The sequence below is a fragment of the Theobroma cacao genome, chromosome 6, assembly GCF_053813885.1.
Source record: "Theobroma cacao isolate CCN51 chromosome 6, ASM5381388v1, whole genome shotgun sequence".
NCBI lineage: Eukaryota > Viridiplantae > Streptophyta > Magnoliopsida > Malvales > Malvaceae > Theobroma > Theobroma cacao.
Window position 1 is genome coordinate 21,503,940 of NC_142644.1, and position 27,901 is coordinate 21,531,840.

At 35.6% G+C, this 27,901-nt stretch overlaps 2 protein-coding genes, 1 long non-coding RNA gene and 1 pseudogene across 4 annotated transcripts; all 4 read right to left on the reverse strand.

Moving 5' to 3' along the window:
- Window positions 1–4,339, reverse strand: LOC18595872 (disease resistance protein RPS5-like; annotated as a pseudogene).
- Window positions 4,340–4,553: 214 nt separating this feature from the next.
- Window positions 4,554–10,411, reverse strand: LOC18595873 (UDP-Glycosyltransferase superfamily protein). The gene is made up of 5 exons (XM_088807716.1): window positions 10,184–10,411; window positions 7,934–9,041; window positions 5,992–6,839; window positions 5,840–5,896; window positions 4,554–4,958 (listed from the first exon to the last, which is right to left on the reverse strand). Exons 2-5 carry the CDS (start codon window positions 8,889–8,891, stop codon window positions 4,713–4,715), a joined length of 2,109 nt encoding a protein of 702 aa, XP_088663842.1. The 5' UTR covers window positions 8,892–9,041; window positions 10,184–10,411; the 3' UTR covers window positions 4,554–4,712.
- Window positions 10,412–11,763: 1,352 nt separating this feature from the next.
- LOC148762156 (uncharacterized) lies at window positions 11,764–12,151 on the reverse strand. The gene is made up of 3 exons (XR_016026919.1): window positions 12,094–12,151; window positions 11,922–11,986; window positions 11,764–11,810 (listed from the first exon to the last, which is right to left on the reverse strand). It is a non-coding gene; the product is annotated as an uncharacterized LOC148762156 (long non-coding RNA).
- Window positions 12,152–17,300: 5,149 nt separating this feature from the next.
- Window positions 17,301–24,302, reverse strand: LOC18595874 (CASC3/Barentsz eIF4AIII binding protein). 2 transcript variants are annotated; one of them, XM_018123649.2, is made up of 12 exons: window positions 23,321–24,302; window positions 21,955–22,057; window positions 21,644–21,849; window positions 20,706–21,544; window positions 20,131–20,245; window positions 19,622–19,744; window positions 18,764–18,819; window positions 18,607–18,661; window positions 18,422–18,492; window positions 18,259–18,339; window positions 17,682–17,765; window positions 17,301–17,586 (listed from the first exon to the last, which is right to left on the reverse strand). In XM_018123649.2, exons 1-9 carry the CDS (start codon window positions 23,929–23,931, stop codon window positions 18,465–18,467), a joined length of 2,136 nt encoding a protein of 711 aa, XP_017979138.2. In that variant the 5' UTR covers window positions 23,932–24,302; the 3' UTR covers window positions 17,301–17,586; window positions 17,682–17,765; window positions 18,259–18,339; window positions 18,422–18,464. The 2 variants fall into 2 exon arrangements, with proteins under 2 accessions (XP_017979138.2, XP_007024058.3); XM_007023996.3 differs by having other exon boundaries at window positions 17,677–17,765.
- Window positions 24,303–27,901: the final 3,599 nt, after the last annotated feature.

The window sequence follows — 27,901 nt, forward strand, 5'->3', positions numbered from 1 at the left end:
TCACAAACATCTTTCATAGCCATAACTAACAGCAGAACAAGCAAGCAAACCGCCTCCCTGTAACGACAATAAACAAAGATCACGCTAAAAGAAATCTTACTGACAAACCAACGCTTCCCCCACCTCCCTTCTGCACTAGAATGTCCTCCCAAGCATTCCACAAGTCCACTTCTCAACCAATTCGCCTAACACCCTTTTGCCTAAGCGTATCTCTGTGCATTAAAGTGAAGGCTAGATACGCAAATACTTGCCATTCACCACAAAATCACCATTCTGGACCTCAGTCCAAACATTGGCTAGATCAATATCTCTTCCTATTCCCGATTCTGCAAGGGTATCTGCTTGCTAGTTTGCCTCCCTTTTTACGTGTTTGATTTCCCACCTTTTCACTTTTCTTTCCAGCATTTCAATTTGGAGTATCCACTTTCTCATCCTCCAAAGAGCTTGATTAGGTGCTTGAATCCAACTCACCGCATTTGAGGAGTCACTCTCTATGACCAGAGAATGAGAACCATTCCAATTTGATGCGAAAAACATCATGAAGGCCTGTTTGATAGCCAGCACTTCTGCTAGGTTAGAATCTCCCATCCCTATTGACTTGGAAAACATCATTTTGGTTTCACCTGCAGAGTTCCTAAGGATCCCACCAATTCCAGCTTCTCTTGGGCATCCACTAGCTGCCCCATCCACGTTAAACTTCATAGAACCATCAACAGGATTCGTCCATTCGACCTTAGGTCTCGTCTTTTTGACACATATAAGAACCGCCCCTAACCTTGGCTCAATAAAGGTATCAAGAGTTCTGTTATAGTCTCTTGGCCATTTGGCCTTTGCCCATGTGGCTACCCTCAGCTTTACCAACTCGTAGGTTTGAGCCCTGTCCCAGGTTTGACCTCCGAAAATAATGTCGTTCCTAGCCAGCCAGAGAGACCAAATCACTGCAAAGAATCTTTCTTTTTCCTTGAGGGTCTGGATGAGGTGGATACAAATTTCAAACGACAAGCATCCTTAACGGCTTCATCATCCTAAATCAAACCATCCCACCATTGTCTTTCCTCTAATTTTTTGTAAGAATTTTGCAGTTTCCAAATCAAATGGAAGCTGTCTCAGCAACGAGCACTGAGATACTTCAATCTCTGACAGAGAAGGAAAGCACCTGGGTAATGGACAGATGCTTTCCAGATTTCTCAGACAAGTCAAAGAGATAGTTTTCAGCCCAGGGAATGCTATTATCTCGCTGGTAACGCTCTCCAGTGACTCACAGTCAAGAATGGTGAGAGTCACAAGGTTTCTAGCATAAGCGAGGAAGTCGAGGTTTAACAAGAGTGGGAAAACTCCGATGTAATCCTGACGAAGGTTGCCAAGTTTACACCATTCTGAAATTTTGAACTCCTTGAGTGAACAACAACGAAATATTTCAAGCCTCTCCAGATTACCCAATTCTTGTGTAAAACGTAGTGAAATCAAACCGTTACACTCCATGAATGTTAATTTTCTAATGCAACTCCTTAAAGTGTAGGATTTGATAATGTTGTCCACAGAAGGGGCAGCAAATATGGTTATACCAAGTTTATTTATGCGATTCAAGCACTCCAACGCCTGTAAGAAGGCAACTTCATCATCAGCTGGAACTTCTACTGGGTCAAACTACTCAAGGACTCCATTTATTTTACTGTAGACTTGCAAAAGTAAAAGACTAGATATCACCTCCTTTGGAACCCTTTTAAGATTAGTAGTATAATCTAGTAGCAAACACCTGAGGCTTCTTAAATTTGTTAGGCTGGCAGGCAACTCTACTTTGCTTGTTAATGACAAATTAAGATACTGCAACGTTTTCACATTTCCAATATCCAAAGGTAACTCAACTAAGCCTTGATTACCTGACAAATCCAAAACTTTCAATGCAGGCATAGAGCCAAAGAATTTGTTGGGAAATGATTTTAGCTATGTATCTCTAAAGAGCAAAGTGGAGAGATTGTTGCAAGAAGGTGAGTAATTTATGTTCACTCTGCTACGACTACCATATAAGGAGATCCAATTCGCCTCTTCCCATTTCTTGTGTTCCTCATATGTAATCGTTACACCTTTTGTTACCAAAACCTTCTTTCTTTTTCCTTGATCTCGGACTAACCACAAGGCCATGTCATGGACTACGTCGTGCATACCAATAAATTGTTTATATTCATCGCTTTCCAGCAAATATGCAAGCTTTAAAGTCCCGACTATAAATTCTGCCTGATCGCGTGGATTGGATCCATCGAAAAAGCCTTCTCCTATCCAGAGGCCAATAAGTTCATCAATTCTGACGTTATAATCCTTTGGAAATATGTAACAATATCGAAAACACTTTTGAGCAGTGGCATTGTTCAAGCCATCGTAGCTAAACTTGAGTAGAGGAAAAACACGATCCCCAAAACCATCAATCTCGGATGGGTTGCTATGTATCAGCTCAACTGCGAGGTGCCACTCACGAGGATTTCTCCGACTAGCCATGGCCCGACCGACAGTGAGGAAAGCAAGTGGCAACCCTCCACACGTTAAGGCAATAATTTCGGCTAATTCTGAAAGCTCTGGATCATTATTCAGGATATTTTCACCTACCATCATCCTGAATAATTTCAAGGCTTGTTGCGGTGGCAAACATTTTACTTCAATTGTCTCCAGAGCTTCCACGGCGTTGCATAACTCCATTGAACGGGTTGTGTATATTACTTTGGATGAATTCTGATTTCCCATCTGCAGGTGGATGCCCAGTCTTAGGAGGTCGAACTGCTCCCTGATATCGTCTAACAGTAGAACAAACTTTTTATCTTCAAGACGCTAAATATCTGAGCACCCTTCTCGTCCTCGCTTGAACACTCATTCCATAGGGCATCAGAGATATCTAATTTCTTCCAAATGACCTCTTGAAGTTTCTCTATATAATCCTTCTTCTTGTCTCGACACCTCAGCCCAAATGACAACGTCAAAATCATGGTTTCGTATGTGGAATTCATTGCTAAGTTTCTTCGAGAGGGTCGATTTTCCGACACCCCCGATTCCACATAACCTTATAACTTGAGTATTTTCATCCTTATTGCATCTCCATACCCTTTCCACTGCGGAGTCTAGGCCAACAGTGTTTTCCACAAGCAACTCAGGCATCAAAAGCCGCAAACCTGGCAATCTCTCTACAATGGTGAAGTCCGATATCGAAAAGAAGCTTTCACTCATATGCCTCAAGTCTCTTGCAGATCCCAACCTGTTAACTATTCGCTTTCCAATCTTGTAGGTAGATGGCAGGTTCTTGGGACAGAAACTTCCGAGACATGTATCTTGGAGTTGTTGATGGCCTTGTTCAATAACTCCATTTATTTCATTCACAAATCTTTCTACACTTGTCAGCCATCTTTCCACTTGTTCTGTACGTCTCATTCGTGGGTCTCGTTCGATGGTTTCCACTCTGCGCTGTATAAAACTTCTGCGGCTGTTCAACCGGTTCCTTAATTTCTTCTAGCAAAAGTTCAAGATTTTGTTTAAGATTATGCGTATAGGACATATGTTTGGAAGTGCAAACGTGGCGATATCCAGTACTGGACTCAGGTAATCCATGACTACTTTTGGACCTCAAACCGATGAGGGGAGAAGCTTAAACGGGAAAAAATTTCCATTTTCGTTTTTGCTGCCAACAAAGAAGCGGGGAGAGCCAAGAGCGTTGAGACAGGGAGGCGGGGGAATTGGGAAATTTCTTTGTACGTTATTTTAAAGACCAAAGCCAAATGCGAATATAAATTAAATTTATTCCATTTCCATACAATCATCGAGTGTGGTGGCCAGCTGCTTGCCACTTGCCACTTGCCACTGACACCAAGCATTATTTAGACTGACATATCTGACTGTTTTGTGTACGAATTACGGGGATTGTTGATTGTAGTCATCAACTGCAACATACGAGGCATGACTTTGGATTATTCCCCCTTTACTAGCAGCATTTTCCCTGCTAATCTCCCTCAAGACCACAGATTACTGCAACTACCATCTCTCGTATAATGCATGCATTACATCTGAAACAGAAAAGAATTAATTATAAATTTGATATCTCAAATCTTGTAATATTTTTGTTTAATAATTAATATGGTTGACTCCATCTAACAAATAAAAATTTTGACGTTATTTACAAATTCTCGTGTGGATGTCACGTGATGGTGAAACGTTTTTGTTCCCTAAAACAGAAAACAAAAATGGTCTGCTGCTCCACCATCCAGCAAACCTGCAACCCTGATGGCGTGAATTCTTCCATCTAATTAAGCTGTGCTGAGTTTGAACTTGTTATTCAAATTCGGCTTAGTAAATGATGAGGCAAAGCTCCTTGCCGTCCCTAACATAAGGTATTTCCCTTTGTTAACATTATTCTCCAGGTCAAAAACACCAACTCCTCCCCCACTGTTACAAGCTACTTTCTGGTTAGCGTGCAGTGTTTTATATAATGAGTGCACCAAACTAATCATGAGACCAAAATTCTTCATTGGTTCATGAGCTGAACTACTATGAGCTACATATCTACTTCAACTGGGTGAAGCAAAGGCACTCATTTCCTGACAAACACGATACCTGTGAATATTGCCAACTCCATTGGGCTTAGAGTGATACAAATTTCAATATTCCCCCCATTGTTTCTGTTGATAAAAAACAAAACAATTAAAGAATGATATGATAGTGTCCAATACGTGATGCTATTTGATTCTCATACACCTGGTGAGAACCTCTACAAATCTCTTGTACATGTGCCGCTTCAAATACTTTCTTTCTACCTTTTTTCTTCCTTCCATCCCCATTTGCTTCCTCGCAGACGGGTTCTTTAGCAAAAACCTCAGATTCCCGGCAAGAGCTTGGGCCCCAGGGTGCCCCATGGGGTGAAAAAGGCCTGTTACATTGTTCTCAACTATCTCTTTTGTGCCTCCAGCGTCAGTCCCTAACACCTGTGCCCATACCGTATACATATTTGTCAATATACATATTTGTTTCCACTTCCAAATCCAGACAGTGCCAAATAAATATGCTATATTCTCAATTTTCATCACTAAAATAAACAAGAAAATCACATAACTTACTTTTTATGCATGGTGCAAATTTTTCTAATTGTACATGATTCTGTCTCTTTAACATACATGTTTTGCTCTGTGTTTACTAGCTGATTTGTCCATCAGAGAAAAAGGTTGGCACATGTCTTCTCCACAAAAGTGCTAACAAAACCATAGGCCAGTATCTAGTAGTGATGTCAAGTGCCTTAAATGCACATATCTCCACAATCAACAATACCTTACCCGGCAATTTTTCTATCGAGTGGACATTATGAAGTTTACTACTCAAGATTTAGTCTCAAAAAAGGAACATTTCAGGAATAATCTTGCCCCAACAAAAAATAATCATAAAGGAATTCATAGTTTTATACATGAGATACCTGATTCATGAAATTGTCTGGATTTAACTTTGTTCGTGTGGTCAAGATGATAAAACAAATTCTAAACTAGTCCACATGTATGCACTTACATTTAAAAGTAAGTGCCCACACATGCACAAAAAGGTCAACAGGACTAATGCAATGAGTATCAGCAAACATAATAATGTTATAGACTTGCTCAATGACATATAAGAGGAAGAAGAGGATGAAGGCAGTACAAATGCATCTTCACACATTAGGAGGAAACACCATGCTGTCAAACATAGGATCTGTCTTTAATATATAGCAGGTGAGATTTCGAAAGCACATGTTATCACAAGCTTAAGCAGGCATCATCCAACAACAGCCGTCACATTGCAGGCATAAACAAAGCCAAGGTAAATGAGTTAGTTGTCTTACCGGAAGGCCAAATGCCATTGCTTCAACAGTCACTCTCCCAAACGTTTCTCCTAGTCCCTGTACATAAAATTTAGACATCATTACATGTTTTCCATTTAATTCAGAAGAAACTTAGATTTAAGATAGAAGTGTTAATTAAGTGACATCATCACCTGGGAGTTCATGACATATACATCTGCAGCTGAATATAGTGAAGCGACATGTGTAGTTGCAGGAGTCCAGAGTACAGACTCCGACAACTTTGCATGCTGAGACAAAAATCTTAAAATTTCCTTAACATAAGGCATCTTATTGCTCTTAGATCCAACAGAACCAATAAGAATTTTAAGAGCTTGTTCCTGTGTTCCTTTGCTATCAAACAACATATTCCTTCTTCTGTGACTGCTGTCAATGCTGACAGCATTTGTGCCATTTACAGACGCAAATAACCTCAAATCTGTAGAAGATACATCAACATCGCTCGACTTTTGAAGCAAACCTCTTAAATGATGCTTTACAGTCAAGGTAGATTGATCTTGCCTGATATCCAATGACTTTGTAACTTCAGAATCAGTTTGCAAAGGATCTTGATCAATCATGAGGCCTGCTGCTTCAAGAAGCAAGAGCTGGCCCTTTCCAGTATTTATGCTACTTAGAGACATCACAAGCATATCATTATCTGTCAAACCCATCTCTTTTCTTACTGCATCCCGCAACAATTGCCTTTTCTCTAGCATCTTTTCAGGGCTAGCAGATGGAGTATTTAAAGAACAAGGAATGCCAGCTACAAAAGCCAGCTCATCATTAACAGCAAGTGGAACAAGAGCAGGCTGAGATCTCAACTTAATATTTTCTTCTTGGCACCAGGTAAGCCACTGTTTACTCTGCAATTCAGATAAGAAAATAAGCATTTTCACTCGGTGTAAAACAAGCTTTGACCGATCAAAGTATTCTCTTCTATTTTCCATGATCCACCAAGCAATTTGACTTCCCCCAGCTGGAAAATGAGCAATATATTGATCTGAAACCAACACATTGCATCCAATATTAAATTACAGTCACATATAAGCAGGGTATTATGACTCAAAACTCTAGGGAACTATGATGATTGTACTTTACTGGAAATGACTGAGAAAGATAACAATGTAAGGCAGCCCAACCAGCAGAAAAATCAAGTTTTTTAGAGAATTTTATAGCAAACTAAAATAAGTAGACACACATACACAGTTATGAAAAGATTTCAATAGCTTTTCACATGGTTTTTAGGTTATAATAACAGGGAGTTAAGAGGACTAATGTCAAATAAAGATTAAGAAAATTTTTACATTGACCTCAAAAGCTTTAATTAGATGCCTATTGCTATTCCACATACAGGTGAACAAACAACGATAATCAGTAAAATGCATACAACTGCCTATATGCTTGTGTTTGGGTGAGACAGCGAGACATAGGTCTGCTTTGGTAATAGGACTGGTGAATCCAGTACGTTGTTAGAGAAAACTTTTTGCATTGTGAATCAAACCAGTGTATAACAGAATTGAACAATTCATGAAAGAGTATACTCCATCAACTTAAGCAATAAGGCAGTTATTATAATTTGTTGAAGGCTTGAAGCCATATATACTAATATAGGAACATGTTGGATCATCTTAATTAAAGGCATGTACATTGTTTCCTACAATAATATGTAATTTTCTACAGATTAAAAAATAGTAGCCTTCCAACTGACAATGACCTTAATTTCTATGGAGGCCAGCTGGTGCTTGAAGGAGGTACAAGAAGATGCTATTTTTACTCAATAAAATCACATGACGTTGCCAAAATATTGAAACTGAAATCAACTATCCTTTTCGATTATCTTATTATAGTATAAAAATGGATCAATAATCTCAATGGAAATATTATTATTATACACAAGCTAAGGCATGATATCAGATTTCATGTTGAATGAGAAGTGAATTATATATATCTCAGCACCACAAGTTTAAAACACTATGCAGCTAAAAGGAAAAATCCTGCAAGCTTGTATTGGATAGTATCTGATCTTCATATCTGCTAAGCAATTACTTTCAATTTAGAGGAAAAATTTAAACAATTTTCCAATAAATATCTCACCAATCCATGATGCACAGACTGCTGATCCCGCGATCACAAGGTCTGCCTTCATGGCAGTTTTGAAGCTAAGATCTGCTCTGTCCTCAATCACTTTGATCCTTCTCCTTGCAAGCTCAGACATCAGTCCTCCCTTTTTACTGAGAACTACAGCAGATACTGTAGCTCCACAGCTCAAAAGCTCTGTTGCCAACTCCATCATTGAAATTGGAGCCCCAGTCATTGAGAGTTCATGGAATACCAATACTAATCTTCTTGACCAAACAAGGCGTGCAAAGTCCCCCTTCCTATCACATGTTCCAGACCGCTTTTCAGGACTCCACTCCAAAATTCTGTCCTCCACTGACCCAAATGGTCCAACAAGCAATCCATAAGTAGAATTTTTCTGCAGAATTTCATGTTCTTGCCCCTCTGTTTCTCCATTTTCAATGTTTATTGTTGCTTTCCGCTTCCCGCGCATCTTGCTCAAATTACGCCCTGCTCTTTTACTCCTTCTACTCCTTTTCTTGTTAAATGAAACCTCATTCCTCTTCTTGGCCAAAATCACATCAAACTTTCTATCGCTGTAGACCTGAGTTTTGTTAGTTCCATTATTCACTGCCACCAAACTGTCATCAGCAAGCAAATCTCGTCGTGGGTTCTGTTCAGCATCAATTAGTCCATTTCTTGGATTACCACTAAAACCCAAAAATTCCTCTTTGTTATGACCATGAGCCCACCTGGATTGGACATAAAATCCAAGGTAAGCCCAAAGAGTAATTAAAAGCAACCAATACACTAAGCGGTTGCTCCTAAACCACTGAATGCCACCAGCACCACTTCTAGCTTCTCTTCTTGGAGTTCGGCTTGAATTCAATCTCCGAAATGTAGGAGAACTCTTTGGAGTTGATCTTCCTGACAGACTGGACTTAAAGCTACCTTGCCTTAATGACGATGGTCCCTTGCTGACACTTTCCTCCATTGGCTTCCAGCTAGGTATATTGCTGACAACCTAAATCAGTAGTCTTCATATGTTAGCCAATACCAAAAACATACAGCACTTTAAGGTCTATGTCTGTTCTTATAGCTCCAAAATGCTTACAAGCTCCTTCTTCTACAGCTTTCTAAACTCCTAACCTACATCAATGAAGAAAATACAGGTTTGTCAGACAACAGCATCAATATATAACGCATGAAGACTGCAAAATATGGTTTGCATAAAAACAGGTAAGGAAAACATAAAAAATACAAATTCATAAAAGTATTGAATCTTGCATTAATTCTCGATAATGTAACGAATAAACAATGGCCTGGGGTTATTTGAGCAAATTACAGCTATCAGACATGATGTTCTATATTTCGGACTACCAGAAGATTGAAAAGCAAGATTCTGATTTCCTTATTTTTCTTGCTTTATATGCTTTTATTATCAGTAACTAAACAATTAAACTGATAAAGAACCATGCGTAAGATTTTCAAAAGTATCCTCAGGCTCTAAAGAAACCTCAAATTTACAAACAACCAAACTAGATCATAAAACTACATTTTTTTTTTCAATGATCATACATTTACAATTCAAAAGTCAATTTTCCTTACACTTTCTTAGAAATCAATCAAAGTTTATAATAATCAAGAACCAAATCAAAGAATAAAAAATTATATTCTTTGTAACTCAATATCTAAAATATCAAGGCAATAAAAATCAAGGATTTGATCAGACAGCAATTTACATTCTTCAAAGTTCAAGAAATACTAAAACATCATTATAAAAAAAGAATAATGTGTTTCCTACCGAACAATGCCTAGACAAAAGCTACTTTCAAATTACTATTTGCACTCATTCCGTAACACTTTCTTAGTAACCAATCATCATCTTGAAAATGAAAAGCCACATTCAATAAACCTTAAAAAGTCGAGATCGTTTTTTTTTCTTTTCACGTACTTTCTCAGAAACCAAACAGTTCTTATTATAAAAAAAAAAACGCAACAAGCTCTTCAAATTTCATTACATTCTACATTTTCTTTTCTTTCATTTTCTCCACAACCAAACGCATCTTTATGCTTCTAACCAACTTAGCACTCGAATATCAAAGCTAGAAAAAAAAAAAAAAAACAAGAAACCAACTAATCAAACTTGTAACAGTTACAGGAGCTTAAGAACAGTAAAAACAGAGCACTAGAACTTAAGATCACAAAGTATTCAAGAAAATCTCTTAATAATAAACATAAAACCAAAAAAACAAAAAAAAAAAAAAAGCAGCTAGTTTAGCTTACACTAAAAGATTCGAAGAAAATGAAGAAATCATTCCTTTTTTCTGTTTTTGATCTCTGTTGTTGATTGATCTAAGTTTACATTAAAGAAAACAGTTGCAAAGAGAGAGAAAGAGAGAGAGAGTTAAAAAAGAAAAAATGGTTGCAGAGAGAGAGAGAGAGAAGGAGGGAGATGGGAGGTGTTAGAGAGAGAGAGAGAGAGAGAGAGAAATGTCTGAACTTTTCCTTTCGTTGAAACGGATCGCACGTGCGGGCAGCACGTAAGAAACGGGTCTGGAAAAAATTTTGAAGATTGGCGGGGGTTGTTTTAGTGCAAACAGCTGTACGGGAAGTTCAGTATGCTCCGTTGCTTTGTGGATCGTCAGATGACGCGCGCGGAGGCTGTTTATATAAATCCAACGGTGAGGACGTTACAGCGGGGAATTATTAGGAGAACGCGTGGAATACTGGAGATTGCTGTGAACAATTTGGCATTGTTTTTGACACAATGAGCCGTCGGTGGATTAATTTGATGATTTTGGCCGTTGGATGTAGTAGCATAAAGATTGTTGAAATTGCTATGATTAATGAAGCTCACCAAACTCTGGGTCCCACTAGCTTCATTTATTATATAGCCTAAAATTTCATGTAACTATCAATTGAATGATTATTAGATACAAAAATACACATGTCCATCTTTATAGTCAGACACAAAATAATAATAATAATAATAATAATCTATAACATAAGTAAAAGGAAGCCCCAAAAAGGCTTCCTCCCTCAATTTGCCACGTTTTAGTTTTTTTATTTTACCACGTGGCAGCTTATAGTGTGGTTAAAAAAAACAAATTACCACTTAATGAGTCAAACAAAAATAATGAAAATGCTCTTAAAAGGTGCCCATGCTAGGAGTGAGCAAATTTGGTATCGGTTCGATTTCGGTCGATTTTTCGTAAAATCGACAAAAAATTTTAACTAAATTAACCGACCGAACCGCACCTTCCTACAAAATCTGTTTCGGTCGGTTTTTAGGATAGACGGGTCGGTCGGTTACGGTTCGATTTTTTAGACTGTGGGCTTAATTTGATTTGGGCTTGGGTTGTGAAAGTTTCATGAAATTAACTTGGACTGTGAAGGTTTATATGGGTCGTAAAAGATCCATAGATTTAATTTATTTTTCCATGAGTACTAGTAGTAATTCAAGGATAGAATATTGTCACTTTTTAAAACAAGGCAAATCAAATTTTAAAACAATTATATTTTTTTGTATATAAATCACAAAGATTTCTACTTTTGATATAGTTAAATAATTTGATCCTTTTTTTTGTTTGACATAAGCCTTTTGTATATAATTTGTTACAAAGAGTTTTTTTAAGTCTTCTTTTTGACCTATTTATTTATTTTTCAAATAATTAATAATATTAATCTTCATGCAATAAATTAACATTAATCTTTATAGAATAAATAAACATTAGTTTAAAAAGTTCTATAATTAAATATGATCTCAAAGAAACTAACATTAATCTTCATACAATAAATAAACAAAGAAGAGTTCCACAACTTAAAGCTTAATGACATAAATTACTAAATTTCAAAATATGAATCTCCAAGGCTCCAACTTCAAATTTTAATGATTTTGTAGAACATGCTCCTAAAAAGATTAAAAACAAATATATAATTAGTGTAAATTTTTGTAGTAAGATAACCTAAATGAATTATAAATAACATATAAATATTGCATAATACCAAATGATAACATTACCTGAAAATATTAATCCGACTCAGGCTCAGACTCAGCTATTGTCTCCAACGCAATAGTAGCCAACTCTAAAAAATAAAATAACAAATATGGTAAATTAATTTTTGACAAATCAAATAAATTAAATTATAAATAAAACTATAAATAAAACTATAAAAAGAAATAAAATAGTTACCAAAATCAAGTTTATCAAGCTTGTCCAGATCATCTTCAATCAAATCTGGATCACCACGTGCCTTTCCAAGTAACCAATCTTGAGCACAAATAAGTGCTTGCACAGCCTTAGGAGTCAAAGAACTCCTATATGCATCAAGCACACGTCCACCGATACTAAAAGCAGATTCCGAAGCAACTGTTGATAGGGGAACAGCCAAAACATCACGAGCAATAGCGGCAAGTATAGGAAACCTAAACTGATTAAGTTTCCACCACACGAGAACATCAAACTCATCATCATCGAAACCCTCATCATCCACAGGCTCAGATAAATATTTCTCCAATTTCGTTTTCAGTTCTTTTGATCCAGTGTTTAACCGGTGCTTCTTGAACCTGTCCAATCTTTTTTTAGTTCGTTCTGTGTCCTTGTCAATCAAAGTTGAAACAACATTATCATTACAACCACCACTAGTGCCTTGACCCATGGACGTTAGACACTGTTGACCACTTTCACCAACATCACGAGGTGAAGGTTGTAACATATTTCTATAACAACGAAACAACTCATCCATTGTTTGTGTCACCAAAGAAAACATCATTAAAGCTTGAGTTGGAGGATACATGTCTAACAAAGTGAATTCAACATAAGAAAGTTTTTTCCTCGGATCAAGTATAGCAACAATAAATAACACCAAATTTATTTTTTCCACATTACCCCAATACTTGTCATATTTCTCTTTCATCCTAATTGCCATAGACTGTAAATCAACATCATCACCATTTTGCCATTCAATCAAAGTCGTATACACATCATAAATGGAATCCAAAAAAGCATTAGCAGTTATGTAAGATGTGCCTGAAACACTCAAAGTCAAATCATAAAATTCTCTCAAAAAACGAGAAATCCTCTTAACATTTGCCCAATCTCTGTCATCGGGCACCCCATCTCCCGACCTTATGAGCTCAGGTATGTAGCCATTATCACATAATTCAAATGATGCAAACGCCCTCTGAAATTTCAAAGTTGTATCCAACATCAAAAAGTAGTAGAATTCCATCTAGTGCTCACATCTAAACACAATAAACACTTGCTCTCAACTCCTGCACTAACAGCACACTCCTTAAACTTAACTAATCTAGTAGGGGATTGTCTAATATATCTCACTGCCCCTCTAACACGAGCAATTGAGGTATTCATATCCTTCAATCCATCAGAGACCACAAGATTCACAATATGAGTAATGCATCTCACATGAAAAAATCTACCACCTAAAATACTAGTTCCAGCAACATTATATTTTTTCTTCAAATGCCCTACTGCAACATCATTTGAACTAGCATTATCAACAGTGATAGAAAAAATCTTTTGGATCCCCCAATCCCCTAAACATTTACTAATTGCTTTACCCATGGCCTCGCCTTTGTGACTAGTGATCGGACAAAAATTCAAAATTTTTTTTTGCAACTTCCAATCATTATCAATAAAATGGGCAGTTAGACACATATAATTAATTCTTTGAATCGAAGTCCATGTGTCAGTGGTGAGACACATTCTACCAAGACATGATCTTAACTATATTCTCATTCGAGTTTTTTCATCAGTATAAACCTTATAGCAATCCCTAGCAATAGTCCATCATGAAGGTATACGAAATCTAGGACATGCTTCGTTTATGTGTCTCCTATATTCATTAGTTTCCACAAATTTAAAAGGCAATTCATCTAAAACAATCATCATAGCTAAACTCCTCCTAACTGCCTCTTGATCAAACTGCCAACTACCTAACCCATCCCCTCTCGAAGCAAAAACTAATTCCATCTGCCTTTTCTCCTCACTATCACGCACAAATTTCAACTTATGACAAACTTTAATATGATTTTTCAAAGAAGATGTTCCATTCTTTTTTGTATCAGCACACAATTCTTTACCACAATGAGAACATTTAGCTTTCTTATTACCTTTCTTATCAACAAATTTGGTGAAGTGATCCCACACAATCGATGTAGATTGAGACGACTCCATTTGCTTCCGCACCTGACTTACAACTTCACACGTTTTGTTGGGATCGATAGAACTAGCAGTAACATGAGGTGTAGATGTTGATGGTGTTGGTGTCTCATTAATTGCGAAATTTGTTTCCTCATTAGTTGACATCTACAAAAAAAAAATACCCAAATATTAATTTCAATATTTAATTTTAATATATTGTCAATCATTTTAATTAAAAATCCAAATAATAATTTACCAAACTCTTATTATTTCTCTATTTTTGGTCTGTCTGTTTCTCTTGCATGTGTAGTGTTTTATTCTATGTTTTCTGAAACAACAATGTGACAACCGGGGTGGAGAAACAGACAGATGAGGGGTGTGTAGGGTTGCGGCACAAAGGCGCAGGCTGGCTAGGGCAAGCTAGACTTGTCTCGATACTATATATATATAGCTTGGGGCGGGTGATGGAACTTGGAAGGTAAAGCTATTATTGAATATTAGAAAACCAAAAAGATAAAAAAAAAAAACAAAGAGATAAATGCAGAGCAGAGGCCCCATTCTTTACACGCTTGATAAAATCATGCAAATAATAATGACTTAGCCAAAGAAAGCGATAGAGACACTGAGAAGCAGAGAAAGAACGAGGGAGGGAGAGCTTGGTTTAACTCACAACTCCGATGATAAACAAGTTTATTGCCAATATGTTGAAACAATTGCTCAGATAACATCAAAACAGATAATTACTCTTTAAGAGTAGTGCTAATAATTACTCTTCAAAACACAACCATCCCAAACTCATAATTTTTAACATATTTTCTCTCAAACTTTCTCTCTCTGTTTATTTTCACAAAATAACTTCAAAAATAAAAACTATTGTTTACCTTTCAATGGCAGCAATTTTGACTGAGAAACACAATTGATAGCAACTAAGAAGCACCTATGGCTGTATGAGACGACTGTTGGCTGTATGAAGTGGAAAGGGAATGGAGAAAATAGGGGGTTGTCGGGGGAAAGGCCGAACGGCTGCTGGTTTGTGAGATCTGCAGAAGCTCACTCCTAGTTTACAGGTTTAGGGTCTTTTGAAGGGGGTTTTACAATTTTAGCCTTATGGGGGGCAGAAGAGAAAGTGTTTAATGAGGGGTATTTAAGTGCTTTCACCTGCAATGGAAACTAAGGCAATCAATGCTCGGGTTTTCAGTGGGCTCGGGGGGGAAGGAGTCCCCCCCGAGGGCGGAGCCGATCGACAGACGAGGTCGATCGGCATGACCAACGATTGCAATAGCAACCGTCGGTTGTAACCGATGGTGACAAAAACCCACGGTCGCGGTCGGTTGCTCAGTTGCAACCAACCGCTGCATAGTCCTAGCCCATGCCTAGCTTTGAGGACAGGGGTTTTAAATGGAATTTTAAATTTGTGGCAGGACTTCTAAAAGAAAACCCAGGAGAAGAACGGTGGCTAGGCTTTTTAAGATAGAGAGGAAACTGGCGGCAGAAGGAAGGGGAAGAGAAGAAAAGAGGAAAGGGAAAGAAAGAGGGAGCTGTTGCCAGAAAGGCTTAGTGCAACAAGGGCGACGACGCCGGGGACTAAGTGATGGAGAAAGGGGTTGGCTGTTGCCAGTGGAAGAAGAAGAGAGCAAAAATGACGAAAAGAGAAAGGGTTGGCAACTAGGGTTAGGTTAAAATTAAAATCATTTATGAAGGATACAAAAAAAAAAAAAAAGAGTGGGTTGGATTCATCCAAGTCCAACCCAGGTTTAGTTAATTTATTTTTTTATATATGAATTTAACTTATGAAAATAGGATAAGAATAAAAAGTAAAACAATTTTTTTGATAAATAATAAAAAATGAACAATTAACTAAATAAAGTTAATAATGACTTATCAAAATTATTGAAGGATCTCAAAATTATTTTCAGAAGGTGAATTAATTCTAAATAATTATAAAAACATAAGATAAGAAAGTAGTAATTAAAATTGAAGATAATTTAGAAAATTTCATCATTAAAAATAATAAAATTTTAATAAGTGTAATTAATATTCATTTTATTTTGACTTTAAAAAAAAATTCATTTTATATTATTAATTTTATTGTATAAATTATGTAGCTTATCAATAATTACTTTATAAATATTATATTTTCTCAACATAAATTCTATTTTACTGTTAGAATCATGTAATTAACAAAATATAATTATATCAACATTAGCATATATTAAGATATAAAAAACCAAAATTTTTTAAAAAAATTTACTTAAATAAAAACTTTTACTTAGTAAGACATCAAAAAATATTTTTAAAATATTAAATTTTTTAAAAAATTATCTTTAATTTATTATTATTACTATTATTTATAAATATTTTTAAATTTAAAATTATTTTTTTATTTTTATTTTTATTTATAATATTATATAATTTAAAATTACTTTTATTAAAAAAATCAACACCCACGCGAAGCGGGGCACCACTCTAGTTTAAGTAAAAGGAAGGACAACACTTTTAACAATTTAATACATGTCAAACTAAGTAATACCATATCCAGAATATTAAATTTAATTTCATTATCTCTTGAGAAGAGGTTTTCTTTAAAAAAAAATAAAACAAAAATACACAAGGCACGAGAAGAACTGGCTGGCATGTGTGCTTGTGAGAGTCTATATGGGTTGCTAATTAAGATTCCAAACCTTTCAAAATCATTTTAAAAATAATCTTCTGTCTGACAACAACATCAACAATAATAACAACCAAAAAAAAAAAAGAAAGAGCTGAAAACGAAGATAGAGATGCAGGTGGTAGAATTCTCTGGTGGGCAGTAAGGTCAAATGCCAAGGGAGAGAAATGGACGGCTTGGTCATCACTCCATCGACCAAATTCCAAGCTTTGGGAATGCCACAATTCATTTTTGGTCTAAACTCCAAACAGAAACGCGTTCATTAAATGAACAACTAACACTCCAAGGTTATTAATAAAGCGGATGTGCTACTCACTTCAATCAATCATATTATTATTTATACAGCTAAATCATCATTAAAAACTTATTATCGCACGTTCAATTGCTTGGAACTATACGAATCCTATGTAGATTATATTACTAGGAATTATATTCTTTATATGAAAAATATCCAATAAGTTGTTCAAACATCTATTTCCTCAAGCCCACCACCACTTTGGCTCATCATTCTTCTATTCATACAAGTTTTAATATGAAAAAAGATCAATTTCAAGAAGAACTACGAAAATAAAGCTTCAAAACCACTGATTAAATTAAAGAATCCACAGTATCTCAAGTAACTAGCCAGCCTTAAGAATAGAATAAGAAACATGACAATGAACACTCTCAAAACCAGGCTTAACTCATCAACCAAAGACAACAAATAAACAACACCATCTATGCAAATTAAAAACTAAAAAGTTGGCCAAGCAAACAGCTGCTGCACAATAATTCTTGTTCATATTTTTTATGGAGAAGCCAGCCAGTCTACATTTCTCACAAGCTTCATTACAAAATCAAGCCACAAGAAAAACCTGTATGACACAATAATTACCAGTTTTAGGAATTTTCACTGTGTTACTGAGGGGGATAAAAAAGATATTTTCTCTAATATATATTCATACCGCACATTTAAAGAAGGGAATGCCACCCGTCAAGCCACAGTAATATTCTTAAACTGAATGTAGCATGAACAGGCGTTTGTCATATATAACTGCCAGAAGAAAATCAAGAGAGCGAGACAGAGAAAGAGTTAGGTTAGAATGAATGAATGAACAAGGATACCTCTGATTAGTGGGAGAAAAAAAAAAAACTACTGCACATAATATACTGATTTGAACTCATTAAAGCACAAATGCCAAGAAAACGTCAAAACTGCCAAAAATGGGGCCTTGTTAATCAATGCCACAGTCTCTGAAATAGTCATCAACATTATAACTACGTAGATTACTTCTTTATTGATCAAGACCTTAACCTTTTCACATGTACCAGTAGTTACAACAGAAATTTCCAAATCTCTCATTGGGGGTAGAGGAGGTAGAGGTGATGCATACGTATAAACTGAATTGTTACTTTTGCTTTTCATTTTTTTTTTTTTGGGACATGAAACAATTGCTGGATAAATTACATCTTTCTTCTTAAAACAAAGATAATTTAAAATCTCAAACAGATTAAGCAACATTAGCTAGAGGTGAAGCATAATTTACCTACAATATCCTTGAACAAATTGCAGCCCAAAGTGCTCCAGGTCACAAGGCTGGAGTTCACAAAGGGCCTGGAAGAAAGGCCTGCACCACCAAGTAATTCACACAGATAAGAAATTCCAAACATCCACGAAACCAATGAAAACTTTCTTGGCAAAATTTTAACCTTTATCAATTTATTGGGACAGGATCCATCTTAAACAAGTAAATCACTTGCTAAAGCTCATCTCAGAATATCTGCATGTAAAGGAAGGATAAACCAAATCAAGAAACTTGCAGGTAGCAGACAATAGAAACAGAGTGAAAAATTATCAACCCATTCAGAGAAACAGCTTAAAAATTTCGACTTGCCTGCGAGGCTTATTTGGGTTATTTTGTCGTTGCCCAAATTCATCACTCACAAGCTCTGCAAAGGAGACCGATTGTTTAACTACTAAAACAAAAAATTGGCAAAGGGCTGTGTTCAGAAGTCCACCAAATCTAAGATCAAGGCAAGATCATTGCTTACCAGGTCTTTGAGAAGGCTTCCATTCATTATTTGGTTTGTTAGAAGTATTTTCTTTGCTGCAAAGGATGGGATATTATATATTATTAAAACAATCAGCAAGCAACAATAATAACCACTTATCATAATAAAAAAAACAATAATAACCACTTGAAATTTTAGAAAACATAACCAGTTACACTGTCTGTCATCTTTAGATTTCATTAGTTTTTTGTTCTCTCTCTCTCTCAAACACACACAACACACACAAACACCCCTAAGTATGTATAAAAGAGGAAGTCTCAAACATTGCACTTAAGCTAAGCATCTATCTTTAAGGGTGCAAAATGTTGATCATCAACCAATCTACCACGTAAAACATTGCAATATGGAGGCATAAGGGTGCCATTATAGAGATAAAATAACATGGGCATCAAACCAACAAAGACTCATTTAAAACAACTTCCAACAATTATTTTCCATTCCATTTTTTATCTGCACAAAATGCCAATAGTTCAATGTAAACCCATAAAGTACTATCATCCTCCAAACAACCTGTTATTTTACACCAAATCAATTGATTTGGTTTCTATAAAGACAAAGATACAGCCATGTTAAATAAACAGAACCATGCACTGAACTAAAACACAATCAACTCTATGTCATGTCTTATTCCTGATTAAAGGGGGTTTCTTGCAAAAACATTCCAACCAGATGTCAACATTCAAAACTGACAACAAAGTGGCAAATATTGAATGCTTCCAGTTTCCAAGACTAATGAGGACAGTTAACATTTCCCTCCCTACTCATGGCAAGCAGATGGAAAACAATAACAATCAATGCTATTTAAGGCAAGCAGGTTGAAGAAACCATGCTACTAACCTTGAGGATCCTGTTGAAGATGCCTGTCCTGACGGACGAGCATGATAAGACCCATCAACAGCAATATAAGGTGAACAATATGTTGCCCCTAAAGCCCCTGCCGCACCTGTAAGTACTGGTAGCCTAAACATGAAAATGGAAATCATTAATGCTTTTAGATCAAATAGATAAAATAAATCAGAATAACAAGAATGAAAATAAGCAATCAAGTGAGAGATTTAGTAGTAAAAAATGTACAAGATCAAAGCGATTCCCACCTTACCCTTTCACTACAGTCAAAAGCTGTAGCAAAAAGGAGATTAGCCATAAAGGGCTTATCTTAAAATATGGGGCATATGAGAAGCTGACAATAAGTCATATGTAAATAAGCTAAGTTTCACTACGGAGAGGTAACTTCGTCCATAAGAAGATCAATTGCCAGTTCTGAACTGACCAAGAGATCACCTTCATTTCTCAAAGGAAACCAGATACACAAAAGAAACTTTTGTACAGGGAAAGAATTACTGTACCATGTCATTTCTGAATTTCCCATACCAAGTTGTGGCTGGGCAACATATCCAGGAAATGCCATGCCAACAGCAGGAACACTGAGACCACCAGGGTGCTGGCCCCCAAATTGCATAACTGCATGCCGACCATTCAGACAAAAGCATGAAGAAATTGAGCTTACAAAAAAGTTTAATACAAGGAAAGAATTAAACTGTCTGAGAGAAAATATAGAATAATAGACCTGAAATCTAAACAACTCAGTAGATAAAAGCTATTAACTAACACACCACAGTATCAATTGCAAAGATAAATAAACTCAAACAATCTCCAAAATCTAGCCAACTCAGAAAAAGCATATCTCCTACACATTCCAGGAATTTTATCTGATCTTAGCCAAAAGGCCATTACAGGTATTCAATGACAAGTACATCTAATATTTACTAATTTAATTCATACAAAAATTTGAAAAAATACAGCCCAGGATTTAGCATGCACCGTTCCAGATAAAACGCATTTTACCCATTTTCCTTTTTACCTTGTATCGTAGATTAAATTATCCAGATATATTAAAGATTAAAAATATGAAAAGCTCTACCTGGCAAAAAGGCAGGAAAATTTTGATCACCATGGCTGACAGCCATACTCCCTGTAGCTCCCATAATCTGAGCTCCACCATACATAAAAGAGCCCCTACTAGCTCCTTGAACACTGCTTTTCCCCTTGCTCACCAATGCACCCTTGGATTTACTTGTTTCTGAAGATTCAACCTCTCCAGATTCATATGAACTGACTGACATAGCTGTTTTTGGAGGAGAGGAAGCTTGAGACCCAATACCAGGATGCTGGCTCAACTGCTGAGCAGCTGATTGTACAGAAGACTGAACCCTGCCCTGAACAGGACTTCTCTGGCCAGCATTGACCTGCGTTGGTGGAGAAACTCTGTTGACTTGGCTCTGATGTGGAGCTGGCTGATAAGCCTTCTGTCCTGGAATAGCCATGCCTCTACCCTGTACCCTGGACTGAGAAGGTTGACTAGTATTACCCAATGAAGATCCAGAAGGTAGCATTTGCAAGTTGGTCAAAGGCTTTCCAGAAGCTGACGTGCTGGAATCATCTATATAAAGCTTCGCCATGCTGAGAGAATCAAGTACATTCTTCCCTCGCAATGAATTGGATTGTGACACAGATGAATTATCATCTGTAACAGAAGGGCGAAGATTCCTGCTCACACTTCCAGTTTGCACATCCTTCTTCGGAGTCAAAGTAATGTCTTTGTTGGAAGACCCAGATGGATAAAAAGGTGGGGAAGCAGAACTCAAGCTTGATGCAAAAACATGTTTCCTAGCAGGAACTGATGTAGTGTCTGCATTTGTTGCAGGTGTTAAAGCTCTACTTGAATTGGCTTGTGAAGTTTTCTCAAGAGGCTTCCCAGACCTGAAATATTTCACTCATATGTTATGCACATTTAATCATGGTAGGAATAGATGAAAACCAAAGAAAACTAATGCATACAAAATCAGAGGTAATACTCACAATTTGTTCTGTGTTGGAGGCGCCTGACTGCTGTTTTTCACAGTAGGTTCATACCTCCTAGGTCCTCTCCCTCTCACACCCTTAGGAGCCTGGTTCTGATTGTTGTTTTTCTCAAATGCTTTGGACCTACTTCCCCTAGGATAACCATGATCTGGTCCCCGATTTTTACTCCGAGCTCGATACCTACCTCTAGAAGATCTTCTTCCCTGAATGTGGAAGAAAAAACATATCAGTAGGGAAAAAGAGAAGATCAAAGAAATTAAGAAAGAAAGAAACAATTCATGCAAGTTGAATATGTACAAAACCATTACCCCTTCATAATGCTTTTCCTGCAAAGTCATCTCCTCAAACTTGTCATGTCCCCATTTCCTATCATCTTTGGATTCCCACAATTTCCTTGCACCATGTGTTCGCCTAAAAAGGACAATCAAGATGATATTGATATAACTTGAACAACAAGGACATGGTGACACAAACCTAACAGTGAAAGAAAAACCAAAATGGAACAGGGAGGATTGAACCCATAAAAAGATTAAACCTGGGCAAGAAATTGAGCCCATGATAGCACAGAGTCATCAGGTTATTGGTTCAACTGTCCCAATTCTAAAGTTAATGGTTGGATTACATGCCTAATTTTTACAATATATGCAGACAGACTATAAATATGGTTAGTCTTTAATTACATACATGTGTGTGTATATATACATGTATATTAATGATAAATGAATTAAAAAATATAGATAGAAAAAACCATTTGGTCCATAAATGCTTATTCTTATTAAAATTTCATATACCTGTCACAGTGTTGACAGTATAGATTAAAGTATGTTCAGAATTAAAAGTTACATTTTCATACACAGAAGCAAACAAACTCAAGGAAGAGTAGTTATAAGCAGTCATGATGTCTTTGACACCAAGGTTCAAATATTGGCCACAATTTAGATCAGATCAGGTCACAGTCTATGTTTTATAACCAAGGTCCTGATCAACTAGCTCATGCCTGGATCAAACCAGGTAGCTTTTATGCTCTTGAAATGAATGAACAATGACAATCAGAAAATAAAATAAAAATAAAAGAAAAATCCTAAAGCAAGTACAAGAGCTTTTGGTATGTAGGTCTACTTGTGTAACACTATGCTTGAGTAGATTATGACATCTCAAGTCCTTACTTCTCAACCCTGACTGTTAAAATTACATACTTAAATTTCATCACCAATTATATTTGTCAGCAAGTAAGCTAAGCTCTCATGTACATTACAACCTTACATTTCCTTATCCTGACAAATACTGGACCCTATCCACTGCAAGATTCATTGTTCAAGATAATAAAACAAAACAGCTGCATACCGAGCATGAACATCATAGGTGTCAAAAACCTAAAACATTTGTTATCTAACAAAAGTCTAATTGCTATCAATTTCAATTGTGTGCATGGGGAAGTACATGGTTGGGGAAAGTGAGCAATCCAAGTCCAATCATTACACAGAAAAAGCTAAAATGCATAACAAATGATCTTATTGAAACACAATGTTTTAATACTTTGCCATAACTGCCATTACTTGGTAATTGATTACTTAAATGTAACTTAAACAAACAGTTAAACATATTACCAATTAACATAGCAATTACCATGAAACAGCATAGCGAAAAAAAAAACACAAAATGAAAAATGAATACCTATGACGACCGCCAGCATTATCTCGAAATCGATCATCGTGCATATAAAACGCCCCAGCAGTTGGTACAGCAAATGGCTCATTCTCTTTCTTCTCCTCTTCATCTTCATCTTCCTCTCCCAAATGATTGTTATTATTATTATTATTATTATTATTATAATTGTTATTATTATTACCATTAATAATATTATTATTAATCTCCAATCCGTCCTCCACATTCCTACTCCCATCACCCACCACCGCTTCCTCCACATCTTCCCCAGTTCTCTCAACATTCCCTTTCATTTCACCTTTGCCCACTTCCTCAGTCTCCTCTTCATCAATTTCTTCCTCCTCTTCCTCTTCTTCATCATAAGCTCCTTCTTCTTCTTCATCCTCTTCTAAGTCCAATTCTTCATCGTCATCATCATAATCCGCAGCACCGCCCTGACCGTCGGATTCCTCAGAGTGAATCACTGCCCGCCGATCCATCCTCGCCTTAGTATTATTATCCTCTCCCCTTTCGCCTTCCTCATCGTCACTAGCCGCCTCTCTCCTCCGCATCGCCAACGACCGCTTCACCTCCTCTGGATCACTCTCGTACTCCACATCTTCTTCTCCCGCCGTAGCCATCACTTTCTCTTTATTTTTCGCGAACTCGTTGTAAACTCCGGAAATTATTCAAAAAGAAAAAGAGCAAACTTTGCAAAGAAGCAAAAGACCAATTTCAAAACCAATCGCCTAAAAATCGAAGAGAATCAAAACCCTAGGCACCTTGAAATTGAAGGAACAATTAGGGGTTTTATTTATTATTTTCATAGGATAGGATCTAGGGAGTTGCGTTAGTTAGGAAAACCCTAGATTTTTATAGAGAGAGATCTTTTTGCGGATTTTTGTGTAAAAATTGAATGGAGAGGGAGGACTTTGTTTTGTTACGAAAGAGTGTTTCTTTCCCTTTTTTTTTTTTTTTTTTTCTCTCTCTCTCTCTCAGTTTTTGGGCTTTGGGAGTTGCTTCGGGACGGATAGGGGTATTTTGGAGAATTTACGAGTTGTAAGTCGTAAGATTAGTTTACTGTTGGAGTTGGATTCTGATACGGACGTGAATCACGTGAGGTCTTTGGGGTCCTGTTGGGTAAAGAAGTTTCCCCCCTGGGACCAATGGGGTTTTGCCACGTTTGCATATGAAATTGAGATATTATCTTGTACACTTCTTCGGGTCTGCATTTTGCTCAACCAACAGATGTTGAAAACTATACATCCAACTAAATATATCTCTATAGGAATATTAATTTATTTTGTAAAAATAATAATAATACTAACAATAGCTTAGCTAAGGATTTATAGTTACACTATTCCATTAATTTTGATAATCTATTCATGTTAAGCATGCGTGCAAAGCTTAAACCTTTAAATGTGTATGGTTAAGACTTAAAAGCATTATTTATATTTGGTGAAACTATGATTGAAATCGGATTGCCTTATAAACAAATTGTGAAATGGGGTAAACCTACTTAACTTTTTGTGTATCGTTGTAACTTGATGGTTCCTTTTTCTTCCTCTTTTGGACAAATATTTAGTGTCATGTCGTACCCTTGTGTATTGTTCACTTTAAGGAAATATTTTAAGTTAACTCTATATCATCTTTTATAATATATATATATATATATATATATATATATATATGTAAAAGGAGGTTCAATTTACGCTAGTATTTAGTTTTGAATCTTTTTATAACTTTATGTATAAATACCATTTTAACAAACCAACTATTAAATTCAAAATTTAATAACTTCCTCGTACTTGTGATACATGTAAAGTTTTAAGTTATTCTAATATCTATATCATCATATTTTATTTTACAAAATATGATAAAATATTTTGTATAACAAATATCATCATACTTCATCATACATGTAAATAAAATATGATATTGAACATTGGATTAACAAAATATAATTCATATAACAAATTAATTATTCATTGGAATAAGTGGATCCCTCCTTCTACACACAAATATTTTTATTTGTCTATGTATTTTATTTTTATATTCATATATAAACTAATATAATTATATATGTTTGTACTACTAATAAGTTTCTCAACATCACTATTTAATACAAAGAGTATAATCTCACTCTCAAAAGTTAAATACAGTTCTTATATTGATGTATTAATTTTGTTTCTTAAGTTAGCAAAGTTAAAGCTATATAATTTTTACTATTTAATATGTAAATGACCAATAAGAATAACTTTTTTGGTTTTTGACTCAATTATATGTAAAATTAATTTGTTCTCTAAGGTAATTCTAGTTAATCTATTTTACTTATACTTGTTTTTCCCATTGTACAGTCAAAACCTTTCAAAAATATTTTTAATCATGTAATATTTAATTTCATTTCAAAATTTCATTAAAATTTATTTTAATTTACCTTTTATAAGTAATTTTATTAACAATTCAACCTATTTGAGATACTAATATTTATTACATCAATTTTGTATACCTTGTTACTCCAATGTTAAGATCCTTAACTTAAATTTATATAAAGTTAATCGTAAAAGTTAATTGTTTTTAACATGTTACATCATCACATACATAAAACTACACTTTATAAATTACTTTTATATAAAAAATAATCGTGCTTAGTTTAAACAATGAAAATTTTGATGTTACGTTATAATTTTTCATTAATTTGTACTATTGTATTAGGTTACTTGATATATTGTATATGCGATTATTATTTAGTGTAAAAATAAATTAACCTTTAATATTATATATATAATATAATATAATATATATAATCCGTTTCGTACTCTACGTACTCCAATCAACTTCCTCAAGAGTAAGTCCTGTATCACACAAAAATCAAGTCCAAAAATAAGAAGACAATTCAAGTTATGAGTTGTTTTGCTTACAAATAGTAAATTAAAACAAAAATCAAGCACGCCAAGATCTGTATCCATGGTTAAATTATGCCTAATATTCACTTGACCCATAACGTGTACTAGCACAGTATCACCATTTGAGATTTGGACATGTGGAATATTTGAATTTTTAACCATGTTGAATAAATTGTCAATTTGATGAGTGATATTGTAACGACCCACTCACACGGCCGTTACCGGCACACAAGTCATATAAACAAGCCTACACAACCTGGTTAGCCTTTTAAGCATTTTATTTTGCCTATATTTATTTTCCTCACATTTTCATTACTGCTCCAATTAAATTTGTCAATCATCAATATCATTGTCTCATCCATAATTCACATCAAAATAATAATAACCAAGTAATAGTTCAAAGTGTATCTATGGCATAACTCCACATATTTAATTTACAATATTTAAAGATCTTAGTCTCAAAATAGTTCTAAACACGTTATTTATTACAACTTTAAAATGACTGGACAATTAGACAGCGGAGCAACGCGAAGAAAGCTAACAGATGCCATTACCTACACAGCTGCAAAAGGATTCCTCGCCAATGATGTCCTCAACAAGTTATTTATCTGCACATTAAATAACGTGGGTGAGTCTCACATACTCAGTGATCATCGACTCCGTAAGCAGGTAGGGAGGGGAAACAAACATAAAGATGGAATATTTATAAATCCAAGAGTAAACGTAGAAAACATACTCCATTAAATTGAGAGATTTTTATACCTTGCAAGTCTTAAGAATAATGAATCACAAGTAAACACATATGAAAACGGTTATATTTATGATGCTAAAAAATCTTTCAACCTCAATATTCTTTCAACAGTAAATCCAATGGCAAGTGTAAAATGAAAAGTCTCAAACATAAAAATGTGAAATAACTAGTCACCAATGAATATGCAAATTTCACTTGCCATTTAATGATAAATTTTAAGTGTTAATGCCATGCCATGTATAATAAAAATCAACAAGTGAGCATCATCCTCGGGTAGGTTTAATATAGCCTTTAGGCTACTCTCTCATACATCATCACCTACTTATGGGAACTGCCCACGTCACCATATAAAAATTGGGGTTTAGGTCCCTCTTTACCTACTCGTGGGAACTGCCCACACCACTTAATGCAAATCGGGGCTTCAGATCTCCCTTTACCTACTCGTGGGAACTGCCCACGCCACCCAATATGAATTGGGGCTTCAGATCCCTCTTTTACAATCAAATATCAATAATCAACAATCACTACTTTGTGCACAAAGACCACACTTGACTTGGTGTGGTAACAGGTCTTACCCTAGAGTATCTTAACCACGTTAAACTAAAAAATCATTGCAATTTAATGCATTTGCAAAAAATGATAGATCAAAAACAATATAATCATAAATCGAATGTTGTGCATAATTTATTTCAAGGCATAGCATATCCATCAAATCAGCAATCGATAATTTATCATCAAATCCCATGAATCAAGTAATGGCCATTGGCCTAAACATCACATAAGCTTGCAAGGTATGATTTTGAAGCGAAAAGCCATTCAAAGCTTTGTTTCCTCGTTAGTAAAAGCGTGTAAATATATACTTATGTGTAATATAGAGAAAACGGATTTAAAATCCTTTTTGCAATCACAAACAACCTAGGGCTTTATAATAACTCATGCTTTCCACAATTTCGT

Excerpts from the sequence above, each read along its gene's own strand:
- LOC18595873 (XM_088807716.1), bottom strand. The coding sequence starts at position 8,891 with ATGGAGGAAAGTGTCAGCAAGGGACCATCGTCATTAAGGCAAGGTAGC. Across the intron at positions 5,897-5,991 it reads TATATGTCATGAACTCCCAG|GGACTAGGAGAAACGTTTGG; the intron begins GTGATGATGTCA and ends TTTTATGTACAG. Across the intron at positions 4,959-5,839 it reads CAATGGCATTTGGCCTTCCG|GTGTTAGGGACTGACGCTGG; the intron begins GTAAGACAACTA and ends GTATGGGCACAG.
- LOC18595874 (XM_018123649.2), bottom strand. The coding sequence starts at position 23,931 with ATGGCTACGGCGGGAGAAGAAGATGTGGAGTACGAGAGTGATCCAGAG. Across the intron at positions 18,820-19,621 it reads TCTTCAACAGGATCCTCAAG|CAAAGAAAATACTTCTAACA; the intron begins GTTAGTAGCATG and ends CATCCTTTGCAG. Across the intron at positions 18,493-18,606 it reads AACCCAAATAAGCCTCGCAG|ATATTCTGAGATGAGCTTTA; the intron begins GCAAGTCGAAAT and ends CTTTACATGCAG.